Source organism: Panicum virgatum, chromosome 3N (genome assembly GCF_016808335.1).
Source record: "Panicum virgatum strain AP13 chromosome 3N, P.virgatum_v5, whole genome shotgun sequence".
Classification (NCBI taxonomy): Eukaryota; Viridiplantae; Streptophyta; class Magnoliopsida; order Poales; family Poaceae; genus Panicum; species Panicum virgatum.
This window is the reverse complement of record NC_053147.1, coordinates 13,078,174-13,100,320: the sequence shown is the minus strand read 5'-3', so window position 1 is coordinate 13,100,320 and position 22,147 is coordinate 13,078,174. Positions and strand designations below refer to the sequence as shown.

The window sequence follows — 22,147 nt, the reverse complement described above, 5'->3', positions numbered from 1 at the left end:
GGCTCAACCTGAGCGACAGGAGTGCTCCAATGTTGCGAGCGATTGGTGCGGCTCCGGCTGAGCTGCTGCAAGAGCCGCACCAAAAACCTCATTTTGTGTAGCTACAGTGCATGTGTCAAGAGGAGTTGAACCCAGTGAAACCACCAAAAGGGCTCTTGTTCCCTGCAATGCTTTCCCTTTGTGTTTCTTCCTTGGAAAAAGAAATCATCTTTCCCATTCTCCACAATATTCGCGACCAGGACTACATTATCCTTAACATTTTAAAACCAAATTCAAGGTGGGTAATTTCACATCGCCATACATTGAGATTCACTGAGAATATCGGCCGGGCTAACGCGATTGTAATATTCCAACTGTTTGCACATCCATTGGTTCTTTCATAACCTCACATCGAAACGTAACCACTAACCACCATGTTCTCTGGCCATCGCCACTAAAAGGTGGTTTCGCCATCTCTGACGAGTTTGTTTCATCTAGGGTTGGCAACGGGTACCCAAAACCCGGAACCCGATGGATTTTTACTCTATTAGAGCATGAGTTTGGATCAATTTCTTGACCCGCGGGTCTATTAATGGGTAGAAAGTTAAACCCATCGGGTTTGCGGGTTTGGGTCTGGAAATGCAGAACTCGAACCCGTAAACCCATGGGTAATTTTTACCCGGTCTATATTATAAGCTTCAGCTTATGACTTGGCCCAAATAGCCTGCCCCAATATACAGACTAAGAAGCATCTCTAACCCTAAACCTAATCATTTCCCACGCATCCCCATTCCCAGCAGCCGCCAGCCGCATAGCACACGCAGGCACCCAGCGTCCAGGCTCCTCCCAGCGACCCAAGGCACCCAGCCCCTTGCGGCGGCGGCCGGCCAGCTCCCTCGCCGGCCTACTCGCCGTGCGCCCTCCCTAGCTCGATCTCCCTCGCTCTTTTCTCCTTGCAGCTCGCTCCCAGGCTCCCTCGCTCTTGTCTCACTCTCCGTGCGCACGCTGCAGGAGCTCAAGATGGCGCAAGAACAAGTCAAGAGCAAGAGCAAGAACAATTGATGAATGATGAAGATGCCCCTCCTTTTGGTGTGATTTTGATTGATTCATTGATTATGAACTTGTAGTAAACTTGTCGCTTATATTACTCCATGTTGGAGCTGGGGACTTGCCATTTTAATTTGTTGTTGTTTAGATCTTGCTCATTGCCTCATTGTGAGCTAAATACTGAACTACTGGTAACTTTTGTGTTTTATTTATGCCACTAATGATCAATCATCTATGTGTTGTTGTCGATTGAGCTATTGACTACTTGACTCTGAGTTGTTTGCTGTAAACGGCACGGGCGACCCGTGGGTACCCGTTAACCCGACAGGACGGGTTTGGGCATGATATTGAACCCGTGACAGGTCATGGGTTTTTTAACGGGTGGGTTTTGTATTCACGGGTACGGGTTTGGGCAGTTAAAACTCAGCGGGTTTGTGCCCGTTGCCAATCCTAGTTTCATCGCTCGGTTTGAAATGACTCCGAGACGCAGGCGTGCCATATATCCCTCAAGGGACAATGGGCATGTGCTTTGCAAAAGATTTCAAATCCAAACACCTGGAGCTGCTGCCGTTTGCCACTGATGATTGCTAGCTGGTCAATGTTCTTGTATACATTTACCTTTCTTGCTTGCATTGGGCCAGGCTATCCTGACTACTTGTTAATCAGTACTACCTCCGTCCCTAAATGCAACTTTTGGACTTAGTCAAAGTTAAATATTTTTATTTTTACAAATAATATCTCTAATCATTTTTAAATCGAAAAATATTATAATAATTGGTTTCATTATGAATAAACTCATATTATGTGTATGTCATCAATTTTTATAACCTTTTAACCATCTATAGTCAAAGTTTAAAAAGTTTGAATTGAAGAAAAACCTAAAAACAGTTATATCGTAGGACGGAGGTAGTAGTATAGCAGAGGTCACGGGCCACTACATGGAAGGGCCTTCGAGGCGAATGTAGTCGTACATGACCCCGACGAACTGGTTCAGGGCGCTCGCCTGGGTGATGTGGATGGTGTTGTCCCCTTGGTTGAGCAGGCGGCCCTCGATACCAAAATCCAGGCTCCACTCCGTGCCGCGTATGCCGTGCCGCGCGATGGCGTTGTTGTCGCCCATAAGCAACGCCGGCGACGGCGGCGCGCCGTCGCCGCCGTTCACCCGCACCTGCAGGCTGGCCATGTGGGACGCCGCGAGGGCGATCCGCAGCGTGTAGGTGCCGCCCGCCACGACGCCGTCCAGGTGGAAGCGTATCTGCCACGTCGTCGGCACGACAGTGCCCTGCATCGAGCAAGCAAATCACACAGATGGATGGATGGACGGACGAAGCTAGGAGATGACCCGAGCGAGAGCCGAGCACAAGACGAAGAAGTACCTCGTGACGTGCGCGAAGAACCAGTCCCTGGAGTGGTTGCTCTCGCCGACGGTGAACACGAGGTCGCCGTCGGGGTAGAGGGCGGCGTACCTCTCCCACAGGCCGTACTGCCTGTACCTGTCCCTGGCGAGGAAGAGCCGGCTGGCGTACCTCGGGTCCGGGTCGGAGACGTGTAACTCCGCCGCCGACCGGTCCGGGACGCCGATCTCCCACAGCGTGGGGCCCGACCTCGGGGGCTCGAACACGAGGTCGCCGGCGTTGACGGCGCACGCCGGCGTCACCGTCACGGAGGAGGCGTGCATGTAGTCGCCGAGGACCCCGGGGACCCAGGCGTAGAGGTTGTACACTCCTCCCCGGACGTTGCCGATGCTGAAGCGGCCGTCGGAGGTGGCCCTCGTCCAGAACTGATACCTCTGCAAGCATCATGTCGCCATGAGCGAGCCATGGATCTCCGATGAAATTTGAGCTGGGGGAGCCGGCCGGCCAGTTTATTACCTTGCTCTCTCTGGCCCAGGAACCTGGTTGGCCAGGCGCGGCGAGCCCGACGTAGGCCATGGCGGCAGGTTGCTGCTGCTGCTTGGCGTTGGCGACGTCGTCTCTGACCCAGAGCCTCCCCGTGACGGAGCCTCTCTCGCACGCCTTTGCGAAGTCCGGCGACGCGGGGAAGGTGTAGGGCCATCTGCTGACCTCCGCTCGCGCCCGCGCCTTGGCGTCCTCCCAGAGGTCTCTCTTGCAGCTCGGGTGGTCGCCGGAGTTGAGGTAGATGAAGACGGGGCCCAGCACCTTCTTCCAGCTCTCGCCCTCCTCGAACTGGATCACCATGTCCCTGCCGACGTAATGCGGGCCTAGAAACACCTGCCGTCCGTGCACATGCTCGATCACGATCAGTGGTTTCACTTAATTTGGGGGCACAAATTAATGCTTACCGCGAGGGAGGTGGGGCCGGTGTGGGAGGTGAGCTCCCGCTTGAGCGGCCCGCCGTTCTTGAACTCGTTGCTGGGAGTGACGACCCAGAAGCCCGTCGCAGCCGCCGACGCCGGATCGCCGCCGCCGCCGCCGATCCATCCGTGCACCAAGTTATCCTGGTTGTCCAGCGCGTACTGGTACTTGTCGTCCACCTCCCCTCTGAACTCCGGCTCCACGGGGTCGACGAGCAGGACGGCCTCCTTGTACGCCAGCGGGACGCCGCGGGGCGGGTCCCTGTCCGCCGCGCTCGGCATGTACCTCTGGATGTCGTCCGAGATCGCCATGTAGTTGAACCTAACATCAAATGCACAGTGAATATTAATAGGAAAAGGCAGCAGCGAAAAGCAGAACAGGTAGGTGTGTGTCTCCGTACATGGCGGCGTTGAGCTTGAAGGCGAGGCGAGCCACCGAGACGTTGAGAGCTGGGTACTCCGGGGCGTGCTCAAAGATGGCGTAGCAGTAGAACCCGGAGCTGCCTCTCAGCATCACAAGCCTGCATTAGCAGTTATTTTTTTCAAAATTCAAAATTATTTTATGAAAGCATGCTGCATGCGCCGCCGTCAGTTTAGACGTACACGTACGCGTACCTCTTGTCGACGTTTAGCCGGAGGCTGTTCGGACGTGACGCGTTGTATGAGCTCCTGAAAGAAAGCTCCACTTGCTCCTCAGTTGAGGATACAACCTGGAACTCTGTGCCGTCCAACCTGTGCGCGTTAGCCAGCCAAATATGTACAGTCGCTTCAGCCTTCAGTATTTGTTGCCTAACTTTTGGCTAATTTGTAGTGATCCTAAATTAGCAGTTATTTACTCATGAAAATTGCAACCATTCATTTACTGGTAAACAGGAAAAGGGAATGGCAATCATAATAAAAAAGAAACAGAGAGAAGAAAACTGCAATCAACAATCCAAATTATCCCTAGCATTAAATACTGTGTGTAATAAGTTACTAAATATACCTAGAATCGCAAGCTGAAATTGCTAGCATTATCAGAGAGATTTACATAGCTAATAATGAGCATGAGCTAGAGCGGGCACTCACATATCCATCGTTCCTGGGCGATTCGAGCCAGGGTAATTCCAGACCACATCCCAGTACCCTCCCGAGTTCCTCTGGCTGGCGTCGTACTGGAGCAGGTTCTGGCCGCCGCCGCCGCCGCCGTAGCGGACGCCGGTGATCTGGCCCTGCAGCCTGTACAGCGACACCTGCACCACGCCATTGTCCACGACCACCTGCGGCGCCGGCGGAGGCGTATCACCTTCGTGCACTGTCGGCTACTACTAATTCGATGCGCAACCCAAAGAGACCCAGCAAGCAACAAGACACAGTGTGTAGTATATATAGTAACCAACCTGGGTAGGGTCGTCGGCGTGTAAGGTGACCGCACCGCCTGCTTGCGGCGGCGGCGCATCGGCGGCGAGGAGCAGCACCAGCAGGGACGCTCGCACGGCGAGCTGGAGGCACCACCTCGGTGCCGCGGCCATGGTCCACGAGACCACTACGGATGGCTATTCGGATAATATACTAGCTCCCATATATACAGGGATTTGCAGCGGCACCCCTAGTTGACTCCACCGGCACAAGACTTCTTTTGATTCATCAATTATATACTGCAAGTTCTGTATGGAAAAAGGGACTCTCTAGTTGACCAATAGAATTCTTAGTGCCTCTTTAGTTGCCAAAAAATTTTGGCCAAAATTTTTTGGCAATTTTTACAACACAAATCTAGAATATTAAACATAGACTAATTATAAAACTAATTACACGGATGAGTAATAAATCGCGAGATGAATCTAAAGGATAGTTAAAGGATAATTAATTTATAATTAGTAGATCATTACTGTAGCATCACTGTTGCAAATCATAAATTAAGAAGGTTCATTAAATTCGTCTCGCAATTTACAGCGTGTAATAAGTTATTTTTTTTACAATTAATACTTCATATATGTAAGATTCTCTTAAATGAGTTTTCACGTGTTATTTACAGTCTACCAATCGGCCAACGCAATCGTGCCAAAAATTTTTGGCAATTTTTACAACACAAATCTAGAATATTAAACATAGACTAATTATAAAACTAATTACACGGATGGGTAATAAATCGCGAGATGAATCTAAAGGATAGTTAAAGGGTAATTAATTTATAATTAGTAGATGATTACTGTAGCATCACTGTTGCAAATCATAAATTAAGTAGGTTCATTAAATTCATCTCGCAATTTATAGCGTGTAATAAGTTATTTTTTTTATAATTAATACTTCATATATGTAAGATTCTCTCAAATGAGTTTTCACGTGTTATTTACAGTCTACCAATCGGCGTTATTTACAGTCTACCAATCGGCCGACCCAATCGTGCCGTACAAAATAACACGTGCCAAAAGAATTTCGTATGATGAGCAAGGAAATCTACACATCCATGTCCAGCTGTGTCGCACCTCTCTACATATGCTGCTTCCTTTACATGTATGTATGTATGTATGTACAAGGAGTAATTTATACACATTCAGTCTAATTCTCGGTCAATGGAGGAACTTTTTTAACAGAAACTAGCACAAAAGGTTTTTGCTACCAGCACGAGCCAAATTATACTCTGCTGTAATGTACATACATCCGGCGAGCAGAGCATCCTTTGCTGGGAATCGAAACCCGTGTCCGATCGATCACCGTGACGACCCATCTTCTACTTGGCTACTCCTCGTCTTCGTCGTCTCATCCTCACCAGCAGCACCATCCGGCAATTTGCAATCGCTTTTCAGTGCTCTCACCCATGAATCAACCTGGAAAAAGTAAACCCAATGCAAATTTACCGCTACAAGGAATCGCTTTTATACGCTTTCTGCATTTGGATGTACCTCTCTGTTACCTGAATTTCGGAGGTACTGGAGCATTCAAACTTCAAGCCTTGACGGCTCAACAGGTAAAACGCGTATCTTGTCTTTTCATCTTCTGGCACAAAGTTTGGGAGCCGCCCTACTTCAACAATGTCACACAACAGTGTTGACTCTTGTGGGCTCAAATCTGAAACATAGAAATGTCACAAGTTCAGGGACAGCTAAGATCCAAGCACATCATATGCCACTATGCCAGCATTCACCAATATAATATGTGACTACAAAAATCACCAAAAAAGGAAAAGAAGAATTTACCTGTAGATTTGAGATAATAGTACACACACTGCCCTTGCAGAACAACAAATCGAGGAAGCCAGTCATCCACATCAGCATCATCTAAAATAGGTGGTTCCCCAGGAAGTTGGGTCCATCGCTATATAAACCAAAAGTCCATACTCATTAGTCTTGAAGGCTTCTGACAAGAGTGCAGCAATGGGAACAAAAAAGGACAGATTTCATACACTTCTAATGTAGAGATAGCCAGAAAGACGAGCATATCTTAAAACTTCATCGATATTTTCCAACCTAGAAGGTCAAAACAAAAAAAAGTGTGAATAATATCATCAGCATATCTCCACTTTTTTTTTCCTGAAAAAGAGAATATGTCCACTTTTCAACAAACTGCATACTACAACGTTCTTTCTTTGTATTTCATACCGAGCTTTTAAGTGGGATTCTCTTTCCTCGGCATCCGCTATTTCAGTTCGTAATGACTCCACTTCAACTCTGGACAATTCAATCTGCTCGCAGTGAAAAATGTTAGTGTTGCAAGGGAGCAGTCATGCTAGCATGCAAGATGTAAGCAGGAAGCTTGTGTATAGATGATTCAGTAACCTTGTCTTCATCTTCATTGCTTGTCGACCATCTAAAGTGGGGAATGGACAACAAACGCAAAAGAGATGCAGCTCCCTTAGCTCGTTTAGGAGTCCAGGAACGTCCACGTGAACTGTTTACATGACAAGAACAGCATGTTATCACACCCAGAAAAGCAGAGAATGAGTTCGGCAACAGAAACTCTTTCGCCACCAGTATCACCTTGGTGAAGTATCCAGGTTATTCTTACTTGTGGATAGACCATCAGGACTCTCCATAGCTTCTTTTGATGGCATAAAGTATTGTGGGAAGACCTCTATACGTCCATAAACATCATCCATCCAAATATCCAAGTGCTAGAAGGGCATACTCTGTTTACAGCAAGGTAAAAATGGTGCTGCTGAGCTATCTCATAAGCTGGTAATGAAGTAATACTTCTCCATTAGGATGTCTATTTATCAAGCATACATCAAGCGGGAACTTATAAAATTATTTGTCACTCCAAATATCAATTTGCTAATGAAAGAAAAAAAATGAAAAGTTAATTCATTGCAAGAGACAGTTACAACTTACAAGTCCTGGTACCATTTGTTTTTTTTTTCAAAATTGCACAAGTGCAGGTGTGCCTGAGTAATTAGGGCCGACTGATCTATCACCTGGTACCAGTATTTGACATATGCAAAGATGTTAATGAGTACGGGTATGGTAACAGACAGAACTCTTTGACGCAGCATATGTACTTGTCCTTCATTCGTTTTGTGAGATAGTCAGGCAGAGGGACTTTGTTAACTAGGGAGCAGTCATACTGCGAAATTTCAGTCCTTTTTTTACTTGTCGGCGAAAATAGAATCTCATGCACATAAGGTGCTGATGATACTAATAAGCTGTGAAGGATGCGGTGTAATTTCAGCAGGAAGGAAAAGGTAGATGATTCTCTACATTATAGTTTGGTTTCATACTTTCATTGAACTGAATAAGCAGAAAACATGCTCATGTGGAGCATCGTGGGATACCTGATCCCGTTAAAAATTACTCGTAAGAGGCATGCCCTGCCCTCCCATCCCAGGGAGGAAGGCGGGGAAGCAAGGATTACCGAATTAGGCGAAGTTGACACACGACTGAACGGAACGGAACTCAATAATTGAATTACTGACCACCAGCAAGAAAGTCAAATCGAAGATCGCTAGTTGCTAATGCTAACCCTCCAGTCCAGTACGGGAAGATACCGGAGATCCGAACCAAACACATAGGAGAGATCGGCGAGGGGCTGAGGTCGCGGATCGAGAGGAGGCAAGAACACGAAGCGGAAATCAAGGAGAACGATGGGATCAAACCTGGGGCGCAGCGCAGCGCAGGCGGCAGGCCTCGTTTACTCTCTTCCTTTTCTTCCCCACTTCAGATTCAGAAGAGGAAGACGCCCGGGCGGCCAGATGGACGGCGGCGAGCCGGCGGCGCGAGGCAAGTCGGCGGTTGGGACGGGAAGGGGAAAGGTTTGTTGAGGTGAACAAGGCAACAAGGGGCGCGGGACCGCGGGTGGGTCAGGTCAGACCTGGAAGAGGGAGGCCAGGTCGGACGCCAACGCGGTGACCGACCCCACTGCCGGGCTGGTTCCGACTCCGTTTGGCCTACCAACTAGGCAACTACCATGGCGCTAGCCTGGTAGAAATCAAGCTAAAGAAAAATAATAAACAAACAAATCAGAATACGCTAGTTGGAATTATGATTTTCAGTATTTTCTTCTTAAATAATTTTCAATTTTGGAATAGCGTGTTGTAACTTCTACGTGCAACATCTACAGTATTAGACAATTTATCAAGATAATTTCTGTTTTTCCCTAACAAACTTCTAATGCAACTTTTTGCGGACAACTTTTTATGCGAATTCGGTCAAAGAGTCTTTTAGGATAACTACTTGAGAAATCCTTCATGTAGAAAAATTTAGATGAGTTTCTTTTAATAAGGTTGAATTGAAGTGAACGTGGGTATGATGTTTTGCTCCTGGGGGTGAAATTTGCCAATCAGGGTTGGCATCTTGAACTCTGCTGAGCTTTTATTTTTGGCTAATTATTATTTTAAGTGGTAAGCGACATTACCTCAACATTGCAGTACATGTGATGACTTCATCAATATCAAAATCTTTCAATCCAGTTTCGCCTAGACGCTTATAGCTTGGGATATACGTTGTGTTCGCTTGGCTGTGGCTGGTGGCTGGTGCTGATTTGTTATGAGATAATAGTACTGCTGACTGGCTGGTAGCTAGTGGCTGGTGCTGATTTAGTATGAGAGAACAATATTGCTGGCTGGTTGGCTGACAAGCCAAACGAATAGTGTTTTATCTAAATGCATCCATAAGGATATAGCGTGCATTATTTTATAGGTATGAGCATACATGTGCGCTGTGTTTTTTTTTTCTGTATTATGTATCTGTATCTCTTTTATATCTAGGATAACTTGAAAGACATACTCTAAACAGCTTCTTCAAACAAGCTCACTCCAAGAGGAAGAGTTTTTTCAAACGATTTCATCTAAAAACAACTTTTCGTAGTATTTTATAGAGACTAGTGGATGTGCACGTGCCACAGGCACGTGTTTAAAGAGCAATTATATTTCAAAATATCACATGTTTAAGAAATAATTATATTTAAAAATATTATTATGCCGTAGCTATTATAGTATAGAGTACGAGATAATAAAGAGTACTACCAATACAAAGTAATTGTAAACTGATTATAACCTGCATTCCCAGCAACATGCATGGCTGCTATCTGGGGTGTGGCCGTCAAACATGCACTTCCAGAAACATGCAACACTGCCGACTGGGGTGTGGCTCCTACAAGACTGAACAACCTCCTGATTGCTTCTCCGCCTTCCTTCGATGATAGTTTTCTCATTTCCTTGCATTAAATTCTGCCTTCTTATCTAATGGCATATTTGCATAGCGATCTCTTCTAGCTTCTCGACACCTTATGTTTCTTAGTTCATCATCTGCGGAAGAGTTCACATACATTTTTTTATTAGAAATATGCAAATAAAATGCATCATCAGAGAATATTATGGCACTCACCGTCTTCATGAACTCTTGCCCTTTTATTATTAGAACGAACACCCTGTCTGGGTACATTTGTTATATCTCCAAGAGGAAGACGCTAATCCATCGGGACCACGGTGGGCCGTTGTCGAACTATAAGCGATCGCGACCAGTGGGATCACCGTGGTCGCGTCCAGCACCTAAGTCGCACGCCGTGGTTTCAAACGTTTCGGATGTTGTGGGAAGTCCTATATCACCATGGTCGCATGTCGTCGTCTGCATAAAACTCTCAACACACAAAAAATATTAAATTCACCATAAAATATGTCTCATGTTGTATTTATTTTGTATTTATAGATATGGACACATTTCTATAACTTTGGTTGAATGATTTTATAAAAAGTTTGACTTATGAACAAATTATAACACCTCACATTTTTTTAACAGATACCACAAATTGATGATAAAGCTAGGTTGGTGCAAGTGTACATGAACACTTTAGCACTTTGAAAAAGATCATGAGAGGGATACGCATGGGAAGGCCTAGGTTCCGTCATTGAGATCAAGCAAATCGGATGCCAGCATCCTTCCTCTTCTTGGACTGGCGAGCTGATCAGCGAGGGATGCAACGACGCGAGGTCGCACCCTGTTCCTCCTATCGGTTACTCGATTCGGTCCGGCGGCTCCTCCCCGGCCGCGGCGGGCGCGACGTGCATCACGTGCGCGACTGCGAAGTGGTGCCGGCGACCGAACCAAGCAAAGACCTGCGGCCTGCGGGAGGCGGCTCCGGCCCATCTACCCCGACGTCGACCAAGGAACGATGCAAATGCGGTGGCGACGGCGAGCCCATGGAAACAAGGATGGAAACCTATGCTAATGATTCATCTCGCCGCCGCCGGAGACGACCAAGGTATGGGTACGGCTGGGCTTACCCTCTAAGGACGTCGAGGTGGGGGAACCCGCGGCGAAGTGGGCGGCGATGTCGTGGATGGTCGAGTAAGCGGCGGCGCAGAGGAACCGGCCGGCGACGGAGGGGCGCTTCGCGCAGAGGATGGAGCGCGTCACAGGCGTAGTCCACGTGCACCAGCGGCAGCGCGCCGAGCAGCCTCTGCAGCAGGCGCAGGAACGCGAAACCGGGCTCGCTCCGGGACGCCGGCACCACGGCGTGCTCCAGCGTCTCCAGGACGCGACCGAGCATGGTGTCCCCCGCGACGAGGCCCAGGATGCAGAAGGTTTGATTCCAAGGAGGAAGTAGAAGGTTTGATTCCAAAGATGGAAACCTTCGCTAATGTTGGAAACATACCGGCCGCTGCTGACAAACATAGAAACATGATGGCTGCATACCGATCTTTCCAAAACAAAACAAAAACACAAGAATGGAAACCTACGCTAATGTTGGAAACATACCCGCCGCTTCTAACAAACATGGAAACATGATGGCCGCATGCCGATTCTTTCCAAAACAAAACAAAATCATTAGGCGAGAGGGAGCCAAAAAACCAGGTGGGTATAGAGGGGTGGGTGTAGATTGGCTTGGTGACAAAAAACTTTAATTTTGGTCAGAATCATTTTGCTTCCCTCTATTTTTTCGGTCCATCTGGTGCTGCCAACCATCCGAACCTTACATATGGGCCTTAAAGAGAGATTTTGTGAGGGGGTGGGTAGGTTAGTTTTGGTGACAATTGTATTCAATTCTTTCAACTTTTATAGTATAGATTAGCAAAAAAGAATGAAAAATAACTAATAAAGGGAAATACCCGCAAAAGAACTAATAAAGGGAAAAGGAAGTGGAAAGGAAAATGTAAGTAAGGGGGAAAAAAGGCAGAAAAGAGGAATACAAACGTCGCGAGTCGTGAAATGAAGGGGCGCCTCCAGCTTGCCGCAAATAAAAAAAAAACAAAAAACTTAAATGGGTTTCCCACAAAACGGAGGCCACACATGCCGTATGCGCAATGCGAAGAAGAAAACATAGACCGAGACAAGCCGTTTGTCATTGATAGCGACATTGCGGACGCGGCGTGCATATATACATCTAGGATGTATTGGATACCTACGTCTACAAATATAGATAGTTTTTTATTCAAATCGGATATGGATTATGTCAAATGTGCCGGATATTGGATAAGATATAAATCAATATTGATATCGTAAAAATCTAAGTTCCATTATTCAGATTCGGATACAGAGTCGGATACTAAATATACTCTGGTTCGGGTATGAACGGATATTAACCCCTCTAAAAAATGTGAACTCGAGAACACGAACGTATATTATCCTTATCCGTGTCATTTCTTTTTTACAGATGCCGACGACCAAGGAGAAGTGAAAGAAAGGAACAATCTCCACCGCCTCCGGCCTCCGAATCCCTGCGGCTAGACAGAGACACGACGTATACCCTGCTGCTGTCCTGCGGCGGCATGCATGTCAGCAGGCGACGTGTTTAGATCTTTGAAAAGGTGGGAGAAAAAGTCACATCGGACACTGTAGCACTTTCGTTTGTTTGTGAAAAATATTGTCCTACCATGACCTAACTAGGCTCAAAAGATTCGTCTCGCAACGTACATCAAAACTATGCAATTAGTTTTTTTATTTACCTACATTTAGTACTCCATGCATGAGTCATTTGTTATATTTAATGTTTCGATGTGATGGAAAGTTTGGAGTTTTTGTGGTAGTGGCCAGTGGCAGTGGCGGCAGTGCCCAGACAATTTTTTGAACGTAGCAGTGCCCAGCGGAGACAATACGCACTGTATTTGCATAGCACGTACAGTACGTACAGTATGTTCCAATGGCGGCCTCCGCCGGCGACCGGGCGACATGGCATGGCACGACCCTGCATGCATGCATGCTAACAGCTGACGAATGGAGCACAGAAGTGTAGGATGCATCCGTGGCAGCGCACAGACGTGGTCAGGATGTGCTCTGGGCCGGCGAGGTCTGCGTGCACGCTCACGCATGCCTGTACGACGACGATAAGGTTGGTCGATCAGCAGGCGGCGGCGTCTGGCGGAGCTGCGGCCGGCGGCGGTTGGTGTTTGGCCTGCTGGAGCATCTGGACGACTTCGCGCATGGTGGGGCGCTCGACGCTGTGCTCCTGCACGCAGAGCATGGCGACGAACAGAAGCTGCGCGGCCTCCGCCACGGGGACGTCCCCGCCCAGGCGCGGGTCCAGCAGCCCCAGCACGCCGCCGCCGGTGCCGGCGCGGGCGCGCGCCCACTGCACCAGGTCCACCCCGTCCTCGCCGAGGTGCTCCCCCACGGGCCGCAGCCCCGTGAGGAGCTCCAGCAGCACCACGCCGAAGCTGTACACGTCGCTCTTCTCGTCCACCTTCAGCGTGTACGCGTACTCTGCACGCATCGATCGAGAGATGGTGAGTAAAACTTAAGTTAATTACGTAGCTTATTATCCAACATAAAACTGACATGCATGCACGGCCGGTGAAAAGGAGCCCGTGCTGCATTTGGGACCACACACGGTTAAACGGTAAAAGGATGCATGCATGCATCTAACGTACGTGTAAAGAGTAAAGGGTTACAAAGGAGCTTTGTTCGACCGAGAATTAATCATATATATATGTTGGTTCCTTTCAGAACGAACGATGAGATCGATGAGATGAGACTAAAGCAAGCAAAGTTACTGGATGTGTCTGGTAATAAGGCTGGCTGGCTGGCTAATTAAAAGGCGGTCACACAGTGAGCCACTAAAGCATGCACTGCTAAAGCCCATCTCAGATCACAATGCAATCTAAAAGGACCGACCGACCCCTCCACAGACCACACAGCAGCACACTAGACTGCAGGGAATCTATCAGCTCAAAGGTATACTTTGTTTTTTAGCATATGTATGTATAAAAAGGACACACACTACATATACATACTGCAATGTACGCAGTAGTAGTACTCGGTACCCGGCCCGTACCGTACCCAAGCGAAGCGACTGGAGCCACGCATGATTAGTCTGGTCAAAAAGCCAGGTTCATTCTCCGCTACAGCACAAGTAGGCGGTGAGGCTGCCGAGGCAAAGACGAGACAGGGAAAAGGGCCATGGAAAGCAGGACGACGCATCGTTCTGTCATGGCATGGCATGCAGGGTGGATCGGGGCGCATGCATGCATGCAGATGATGCAGAGGAGGAGGCCTGGCTGGCTAACCTAGGGATCATCGCGCCATGACCGTCGCGTCACTACCTCTGATGATCCTATCTACTGGTACTACCTGCGATCGATCGACAGCAACAGGAACAGCACGTTGCTTGGAAGAACTGCATGCAGATGGAGAATGGCAGGTAGTGGTGGTTACCAGGCGCGATGTAGCCGTACGATCCGGCGACGGCGGACATGCACTCGGAGGCGCCGTTGCCGCGGAGGAACTTGGCCAGCCCGAAGTCCGCCACGTGGGCCTCCATGCGCGCGTCCAGGAGGATGTTGTTGGACTTGACGTCGCGGTGCAGGATCGGCGGCGAGCAGTCGTGGTGGAGGTAGCACAGCCCCCTGGCCGCCTCCGTCGCCACGCGCAGCCGCGCCGCCCACGCCAGCGGGGGGCGGCCCGACGCCTCCCCGCCCCCGTCGCCGTGCAGCAGCTCGCCCAGGCTGCCGTTCACCATGTACTCGTACACCAGCAGCCGCATCGCCTCGTCCCCCGACGACGAGCTGCAGAAGGCCAGCAGCCGCACGATGTGCCGGTGCCGGATCCGCCCCAGCGTCTCCACCTCCGCCTGGAACCCGCCGCCGCCGGCCGCCACGATGCGCTTCACGGCCACCACCTCCCCGCCGGGCATCTCGCCGCGGTAGACCACGCCGGCGCCGCCGCGCCCCACCACGTGGTTCTCCTTCACGCACCGCACCACGTCCTCGCACCCGAACGGCACCTTCTGGAACGCCGTCATCCGCCACCGCCCCGCCGGCGCCGACCGCAGCATGGCGGACCGCGTCGTCGCCACGGCCGCCGCCGCGAACGCCACGGAGCAGCCCAGCAGCCCCAGCGCCGCTAACAGCTTCAGGCGCCCCACCAGCAGGGACGAGGACGACGAGCCCTGCTGCTGCTGCTCCTGCGCCCCGCCGCCGCCGCCGCCGCCCGGCCCCGCCCACAGCCGCGGCGCGCCCATCACCAGCCGCGGGTTGCCCGCGAACGACGTCGCGTTGAAGTAGGCGAACTGCCCGTTCTCCGGCACGCGCCCGGACAGGTCGTTGTGCGAGAAGTCGGCGGCCGTCAGGCTCTTCATGCCGCCCAGCTCCCGCGGGATGCTGCCGCTGAGCATGTTCCACGACACGTTCAGGTAGTTGAGGATCCTGATCTGGGCCAGCCGCACGGGGATCGCGCCGGACAGCTGGTTGCTGCTCAGGTCCAGGTACGTCAGCGACGCGCACTCCCCGACCTCGCCGGGCACCGCGCCCGTCAGGTTGTTGCCGCTCAGGTCCAGCTTCAGCAGCCGCTTCAGCCGGCCGACCTGCCGCGGGATCTCGCCGGCCAGCTGGTTCCCGCCGACGAGGAGCGTCTGCAGCGCGGAGAAGTTGCCGATGGACGCCGGGAGCGATCCGTTGAAGCGGTTGCTGGACAGGTTGAGCAGCGACAGCTTGGCGGGCACGCTGGCGTCGTCCTCCTCCAGGCGCCCCGTCAGGTAGTTGCCCTGCAGCTCCACGGTGGTGAGCGCCGGCAGGTAGAGGAAGCCGCGCGGGAGCGGCCCGGCGAGGTAGTTCTGGCCCAGCCGCACCCGCGTGAGCGTCGGGCAGGCGCCGAGCCCCTCCGGCACCGGCCCGAAGAGGAAGTTGTCGAGGAGGATGAGGATCTCAAGCCGGCCTTGCGCGCACAGCCAGCGCGGCACCTGCCCCGTCAGGCGGTTCGTGGACAGGTCCACCTCCCGGAGCGGCGCGGCGCGGCCGAGCGCCGCGGGGATGGCCCCCGTGAAGTTGTTTTGCCACAGCTTGAGGACCTGCAGGGACTCGAGGTCGGCGATGAAGTCTGGGATGCCGCCGCGGAAGCGGTTCATGAACATGTTGAGCAGCCTGAGCCCCCTGAGCGCGGCGAGCTCGGGAGGGATCTCCCCCGTGAGCGCGTTGTTGGAGACGTCGAGGAACCTGAGGCCGGTGAGGTTGCCCAGCGACGGCGGGATGGTGCCGTTGAGCTGGTTGGTCTGCAGGTAGAGCGTGTCCAGCCTGGCCAGGCCGCCGAGCGAGGCCGGGATGGGGCCCTGCAGGCCGCAGCTGGCGAGGTCGAGGTGGACGAGGTTGGCGAGCCTCCCGAGCTCCGCGGGGATGCCGCCGTCGAAGTGGTTGAAGTAGCCGAGGTAGAGGTGGCGCAGGGTGGTGAGGTTGGCGAGGTCGGGCGGGATGGGCCCCGCGAGGCTGTTCCCGGCGAGCGAGAGGAACTCGATGGCGGGGAGGCGGCCGAAGGCGGGCGGGATGGTGCCGGAGAAGAAGTTGCCTCCGAGGTCGAGGTGGCGGAGGCCCGGGAGCGCGGCGAGGCCGGCGCCCTCGGGATCGGGGAGCGGGCCGGCGAGGTCGTTGTCGTAGAGGTCGAGCACCTGGAGCTCCCGCATCGCGGAGAAGTCGACGCTCGCCAGGGTGCCGTTGAACTGGTTGTTGGAGAGGTTGAGGTGGCGCAGCTCGTGGAGGGCGGCGAGGGTCGGCGGCAGCGCGCCGGCGAGGGAGTTCCCCGCGGCGGAGAGGAAGCGGAGGCCCGCGAGGTCGCCGACGGCGGGGGAGAGCGCGCCGGAGAGGTTGTAGCCGGAGACGTCGAGCGAGACGACGGCGCGGCGGCCGCCGGGGCCGCACGCGACGCCGGGCCAGGAGGTGCAGAGCGAGGCGCTGTTGTCGAGCGCCCACGCGCGCAGCGGCGGCGGGAGCGGCGCGGCGAAGGCGTCCCTGACGGAGACCAGGATCGCGGCCTCCCTGGCTAGGGCGTCGTCACCATGACCATCTTGAGGGACGGTGGCCGTGGTTGCGATGGCGATGGCGGTGCGCAGCAGCAGCAGCAGGAGGAGGCGGTGGCGGGGGAGAAGAGCCCGAGCCATGGGGGTGGTAATGCAGCAGAGCCGTGAATTTAAGGTGGATGTAGCTAGCTGCCGGGCGGGAGGTGGCTACGGTAGGCGATGGTTGCTGGCTGAGGGACGAGGCATTTCCTTCGCTGCGGCCAGGCGGCGGCGGAGATGAGGCCGGCGATGGAGTTGCGAGTTGAGAGGGAGCTGAGGGAGTCTGCTGGTGATGACCGGGTCGCGATCGATCAGTGACGGATGGCCCCTTTCTCTTCTTTTCAAGGAGATGGATGGATGGTGGATCGTCCGCTGATCCACCCCCAGCTCGATCGCTCGGAGGGGGAGAGGAGGTGCGGGCCGGGCCGGGCAACGGGCGATAAAGCGGCAGGCCAAAGCAAAAGCAAAAGATGATCCATCGAGTGCCTGCCTGCCTGCTTATCGAGCAAAGCCAAGCGAGGCCAGCCGCCAAGCGAGCAGAGCAGCAGCGGCAGGAATGTTGCGTACCGGCGTGCAGCGGTGCATGGCATTGGCAACGCCGGATTCGCCTCTGCGGCGGCAGAGCAGAGCAGAGGAGCGCGACGCAGCGCTGGTCTGCTGCAGGGCACGACACGGTTCCCTGCTCTGATTGGGGGGGGGGGGGGGGGGGGGGGGGGACACACCGCGCGAGCACCATGCTCCTGCCTGCTTCGGTATGAGCAAGAGGTCACCGATCTACAGGAGGTGAAGTTGTAACCTGACAGGCCACAAGTTGCTCGGGATTCAGGAAGAGTCGGCAAGGGATTTCCGGACCAATAACAGCTACAGTAGTACAGTATCCATCACTTGTTCTGTGCTGCAGGCCTCCTTGACGAACCCAGCATTGCCGTGTATGCTCCACGCTTGTACGTCAGATTTGCGTTCTTTGCAAGCAGCCAAGCATGATGGTGTAGTAGCCTGAAAACCATGAACTACTGACCTTATTGCCGGTCGGCGTTTGCTTGATTCAATCGGTGAAAAAGGATTTGGGTAGGGGTAAATGTGTCAGTTTAGATTGGCCAGGAGAGGAAAAGAAAAAAAAAGAAAAAGAGGAAAAATTGAGAGAAATACCTAAAATGAAAGAATACGCATACCCGGCATCATTTATTGGAGCCTTCAGAAGGGAGTGTCAAATATCGAAAAGCCTACGAATTGAGATCTATATTATAAAATTTCTCGATAATGGGTGTTTCAGTATTACTATGTTATCTTATTTATTGTATCATATGTTTAGTTAGGTCTTAATTACCCATAGAGTAAACCATTATTAGACGTGAAACAATTGGTCGGACTGGTGAATCCGTGAACTGATATATCTTTAGCTATTTTGATCTTCTGTTCAATACTCCAGTTTCTTTTTGCATCAAGTGATCAGTTTTGCCATTTCATACGCAAGCCATGCATGTATGTACAACCTCATTGTAACTTTCACATACCAACAGTTTGCTCTGAATATATTAGTACAACTAGGCAGTCTCATGCATGATAGGTGATGAGTGCGGGTCTACAGATCCCTGCATTGACGGAACGTTATCCTTCATAAATAGAAATAGTAAAACACAAAATGGGACAATCCTTTACCACTTGGTCCTAATCTCCTCAAGAAACAAATAAGTTTTCTTCAGAAACTTTTTCCAGAATAAAGTTGTTTGCAAAAGTTTTTCATAATCAAGTTGTTTAATAAAAATTTGAAAAAATAAGAATACATTTCGTGAAAGTTTTTTTTATAGAAAAGTAAATTTAAAAAGCTTGATAGTAAAATTGTTTTAAAAAAAATCATACTCTGAAAACTTACTCAAATTTTAGGAAAATGTTGTTCACATAACTTTTGGAGAAAGAGTCCTTCAATGGAAATTTTAAGGATTCTGTTTTCAAAATAGAGTTATTTGAATAACAACTTCAGGCTTTAAATATTTTTCAATAAATTAAGCAAAGAATATTTGCAAAATCAAAGGAATATAAATATAGAAAGGACAGGTTCCACCACCACTGCCTCACCAGATGAGCTGATGCGAGTCGCCGTACATCCAACAACACTTACAATTTTGTCAAATTAATCATGTCTTTGCTAGAGCGCTTCCACCAATTCTCACTTAAATACAATTTTAGTGATAAAATTCTTCCCCTTTTCTTATTTTAGGAGAGGGAGAGATGGAGATGCAGCAAGTCCCTCGAAAAGTGCTGCTGGCCCTCGAAAAGTCCCTTCTCTTTTTTCTTCTATTTTCTTTTTTGTTTATGTTCTATTATAATTTTTTTCCTTGTTCTTTAAATTTATTATTTTCTATTTTCCTTTACTGTTATTATTATTATTATTATTATTTACTAGGATGATTTGTTTGTGCATGCAACTATTCTTGTTCACTTTTTCTTGGCTATAATTTATTCACGGTGTTAAATTATTTGCTCACCCTAAGACTAAATTTCTCATCCATAAGAATTATTTGTTCATTGTATGCAACCATTTGTCCATATATTTCATGAGAAACACTTATTTTTTTCTTGTCATTCAAATATTTATATGTAGCAATAAAAATAACTATTTATTATCAGAAATATTTTTATTAAAACTATAGTTTGAAATATAGTTAAGCGTAGCCTTGTTTTGAAGGTCTTGTCATAATAAATCTAATGATATAAATTAAATTCAATTTAAATGTTCCATTTTAGATTTATTTTTTTTAAATTTCAAACTCTCTTGCAGGGATCAATCTGGCCTAGTGTCCTATTACTGCATGTATGCATGGATGAACCTCCTCCTCTTTTTAATATTTGTGAGTTACTTCTTATATTCTCCACTTTCCACATTACGGGAGGTGAAATTATCGCTCGTGCCCATGAATAACTGGTCTTGGCAAAAAGGTGCTGCATTTCCCATCGCCCCCAAACTTTTCCGATCCGCACTGCACCAAACCCCACATCATTTCCTCGAGTGATTCCTCCAAGGAACCTGGATCAATCCAATCTTCAGTTGCACATTCAGAGGGATCTCTCTGTGCTTGAGTTTGAATGGAGGAGGGGACCATGGAATCCGGATCATTCTGAAAGGATCGAGGCCCAAGAAGGGGGGTTGAATTGGGACTTTTTCAAATTTCTAGAGAGTCCTTAACCTAGACTAGTATTGCCCAATCTACAAATTTGAAACATTATCACTAGAGCACACTAGCAAATGATCCTTAGGTGGGTAAACACACTAACATGTTCAATTTGTCTAAGGAAAGACACACTAGCAAGATCAAGCCTTATGCAACAAGTCACACTATCATGGGATTGTCCTAGACAAGTAGCAAGCAATCAAGAGCAAGGTAACAAACAAAGAAACTTAATTGCTATGAAAGTAAATGGAAGAGACACGAGACAACCAGATTTTTCCCGTGGTGTCGAGGAGTTGACGCTCCCCCTTAATCCATGTTGGAGCACCCACACAAGGGTATTGCTCCCTTGCTTCACCAAGGAGCAAGTGATCACTAAGAATGCTCCTTCTCCATCTTCGGAACGGCGAGCTTCACACCGTGTACAAGCTTCTTGTCTTGGGGCTCCCACAAACTCCAAGAGCTTACCAAGAACCTCCCGATCACCAAGACCGTCTAGGTGCCATCAAGCACCAAGAGTAACAAGCTTCTAAGCCTTCACTTGACCTACACTCAGTTGGCCCCTAGCTCAAGCACACTTGCTACACTTGCCAAAGTTGAATTTTTCAAGGTTGAAGCACAATCAATGCACTAGATCTTCACTCTTTTGCTCAAAGCACTCTCTCTTCTTCTCAAGGGTGGCCTCGGGTATTCAATGCGTCAAAGGCAGTTCAAATGAGCCAGGGGTGCCCTTATATAGAGTGGAAAGGGTCACATAGCCGTTGGAAGTCCACTGCAGAAAAATCGTGACCATCGGAAGAACCGACGGGTTAGAAAGTGAAGTCGTCGGTTCAACCGGTCTCTCTGTGTCCAAATAGTAGCCATTGGGGATTCTGACACAGTATCCAGGCTTGCGTCATTGCACCGGTGCATGCTCCGAAGGGGCATCGGTTCAACCGGTGCTGAAGAGGTTCACCGATCCACTCAAACAGGCTTTCTGGAACATAGTACATCCAATGCACCGATGGTAGTTTCTGAAGTGTCGGATCAACCGGTGCTGAAGGCGAATCACAGCCACCCAAACATGCTCTCTGGAATAAAGTACGTTCATTGCACCGGTGCTTATCTTTTTGACCATCGGTTCAACCGGCACTATAGAGTTTGTTGACTTGATTTCTACTTGCATCCAGAGAAGATAGACCGACAGGGCGTCAGTCCTTCCGCCAAGCATCGGATGAACCGATGCTTGGGTCATCGGTTAAACCGGTGCTACTGTTTTTCTTCATTTTCAGCGGAATTGACTTGGAGTTGAATGTAACTTTGATTGTTTCTTCTTCCAAGTGTTGTGTCGACTTCTTTTGACTATCTTGTGCTGTTTTTGAGCGAGTGTGCAAGATTTCTAAGACCAACTCAATTTTGATCAAGCAACTAACTCATGAACCCCTCTTAATAGTACGATCAAGAACTAAAAACTGTAAACCCTAGCTAAATCAAGTGTCCATCTTTTTATGACACTTGAGACTAGAAAGGTCCTTAATCTTTGAAATTGAGTCCTTGGCACGCATGATTGTTTTGAATTGAGGGGTCTCATTTCACATTTCATATGAGACTAAACTAATCATTGATTTTTCCTTCAAAACACATGTTAGTCGCATACGGTTGTCATTAATCATCGAAACTTACCATTAACATCTATCGGCCTAGATGCGCTTCAATCTCCCCCTTTTTGGTGATTGACGACAACACAAAGTAGAGATACAAAGATATGAAATTGAAAGCGATAAACAAGCATGCATTATTGAAAATAAAACATATGTAGGGACATGTCAACACAGAGCAAACACAATATCCAAAAGGCATGTCCATACACAAAATCCATGAAGATCCAATCACGCCACAAACCACCAAGCTCCCCCTATCTCTACTCCCCCTATCTATCTCCCCCTTTGGCAACAAAGCACCAAAAAGGAAGGCGATCTAGTCCTGAGCTGTA

The 22,147-nt window shown here is 49.6% G+C and overlaps 3 protein-coding genes across 5 annotated transcripts; all 3 read right to left on the bottom strand.

The window, feature by feature from the left end:
• Positions 1–1,900: 1,900 nt before the first annotated feature.
• Positions 1,901–4,851, bottom strand: LOC120667566 (rhamnogalacturonate lyase B-like). The gene is made up of 8 exons (XM_039947617.1): positions 4,720–4,851; positions 4,409–4,599; positions 3,956–4,072; positions 3,742–3,861; positions 3,329–3,662; positions 2,898–3,257; positions 2,393–2,815; positions 1,901–2,308 (listed from the first exon to the last, which is right to left on the bottom strand). Exons 1-8 carry the CDS (start codon positions 4,849–4,851, stop codon positions 1,961–1,963), a joined length of 2,025 nt encoding a protein of 674 aa, XP_039803551.1. The 3' UTR covers positions 1,901–1,960.
• Positions 4,852–5,742: 891 nt separating this feature from the next.
• LOC120664395 lies at positions 5,743–8,609 on the bottom strand. 3 transcript variants are annotated; one of them, XM_039943600.1, is made up of 9 exons: positions 8,409–8,607; positions 7,648–7,730; positions 7,297–7,445; positions 7,096–7,207; positions 6,919–7,001; positions 6,723–6,786; positions 6,517–6,634; positions 6,234–6,388; positions 5,743–6,147 (listed from the first exon to the last, which is right to left on the bottom strand). In XM_039943600.1, exons 3-9 carry the CDS (start codon positions 7,413–7,415, stop codon positions 6,031–6,033), a joined length of 768 nt encoding a protein of 255 aa, XP_039799534.1. In that variant the 5' UTR covers positions 7,416–7,445; positions 7,648–7,730; positions 8,409–8,607; the 3' UTR covers positions 5,743–6,030. The 3 variants fall into 3 exon arrangements, with proteins under 3 accessions (XP_039799534.1, XP_039799535.1, XP_039799533.1); XM_039943601.1 differs by lacking the exon at positions 7,648–7,730 and having other exon boundaries at positions 8,409–8,609; XM_039943599.1 differs by lacking the exon at positions 7,648–7,730 and having other exon boundaries at positions 8,276–8,607.
• Positions 8,610–12,826: 4,217 nt separating this feature from the next.
• LOC120664393 (leucine-rich repeat receptor-like serine/threonine-protein kinase BAM3) lies at positions 12,827–17,398 on the bottom strand. The gene is made up of 2 exons (XM_039943596.1): positions 14,401–17,398; positions 12,827–13,449 (listed from the first exon to the last, which is right to left on the bottom strand). The coding sequence occupies exons 1-2, from the start codon at positions 17,108–17,110 to the stop codon at positions 13,088–13,090; spliced, it is 3,072 nt and encodes a 1,023-aa protein (XP_039799530.1). The 5' UTR covers positions 17,111–17,398; the 3' UTR covers positions 12,827–13,087.
• Between the last annotated feature and the right edge of the window lie 4,749 nt (positions 17,399–22,147).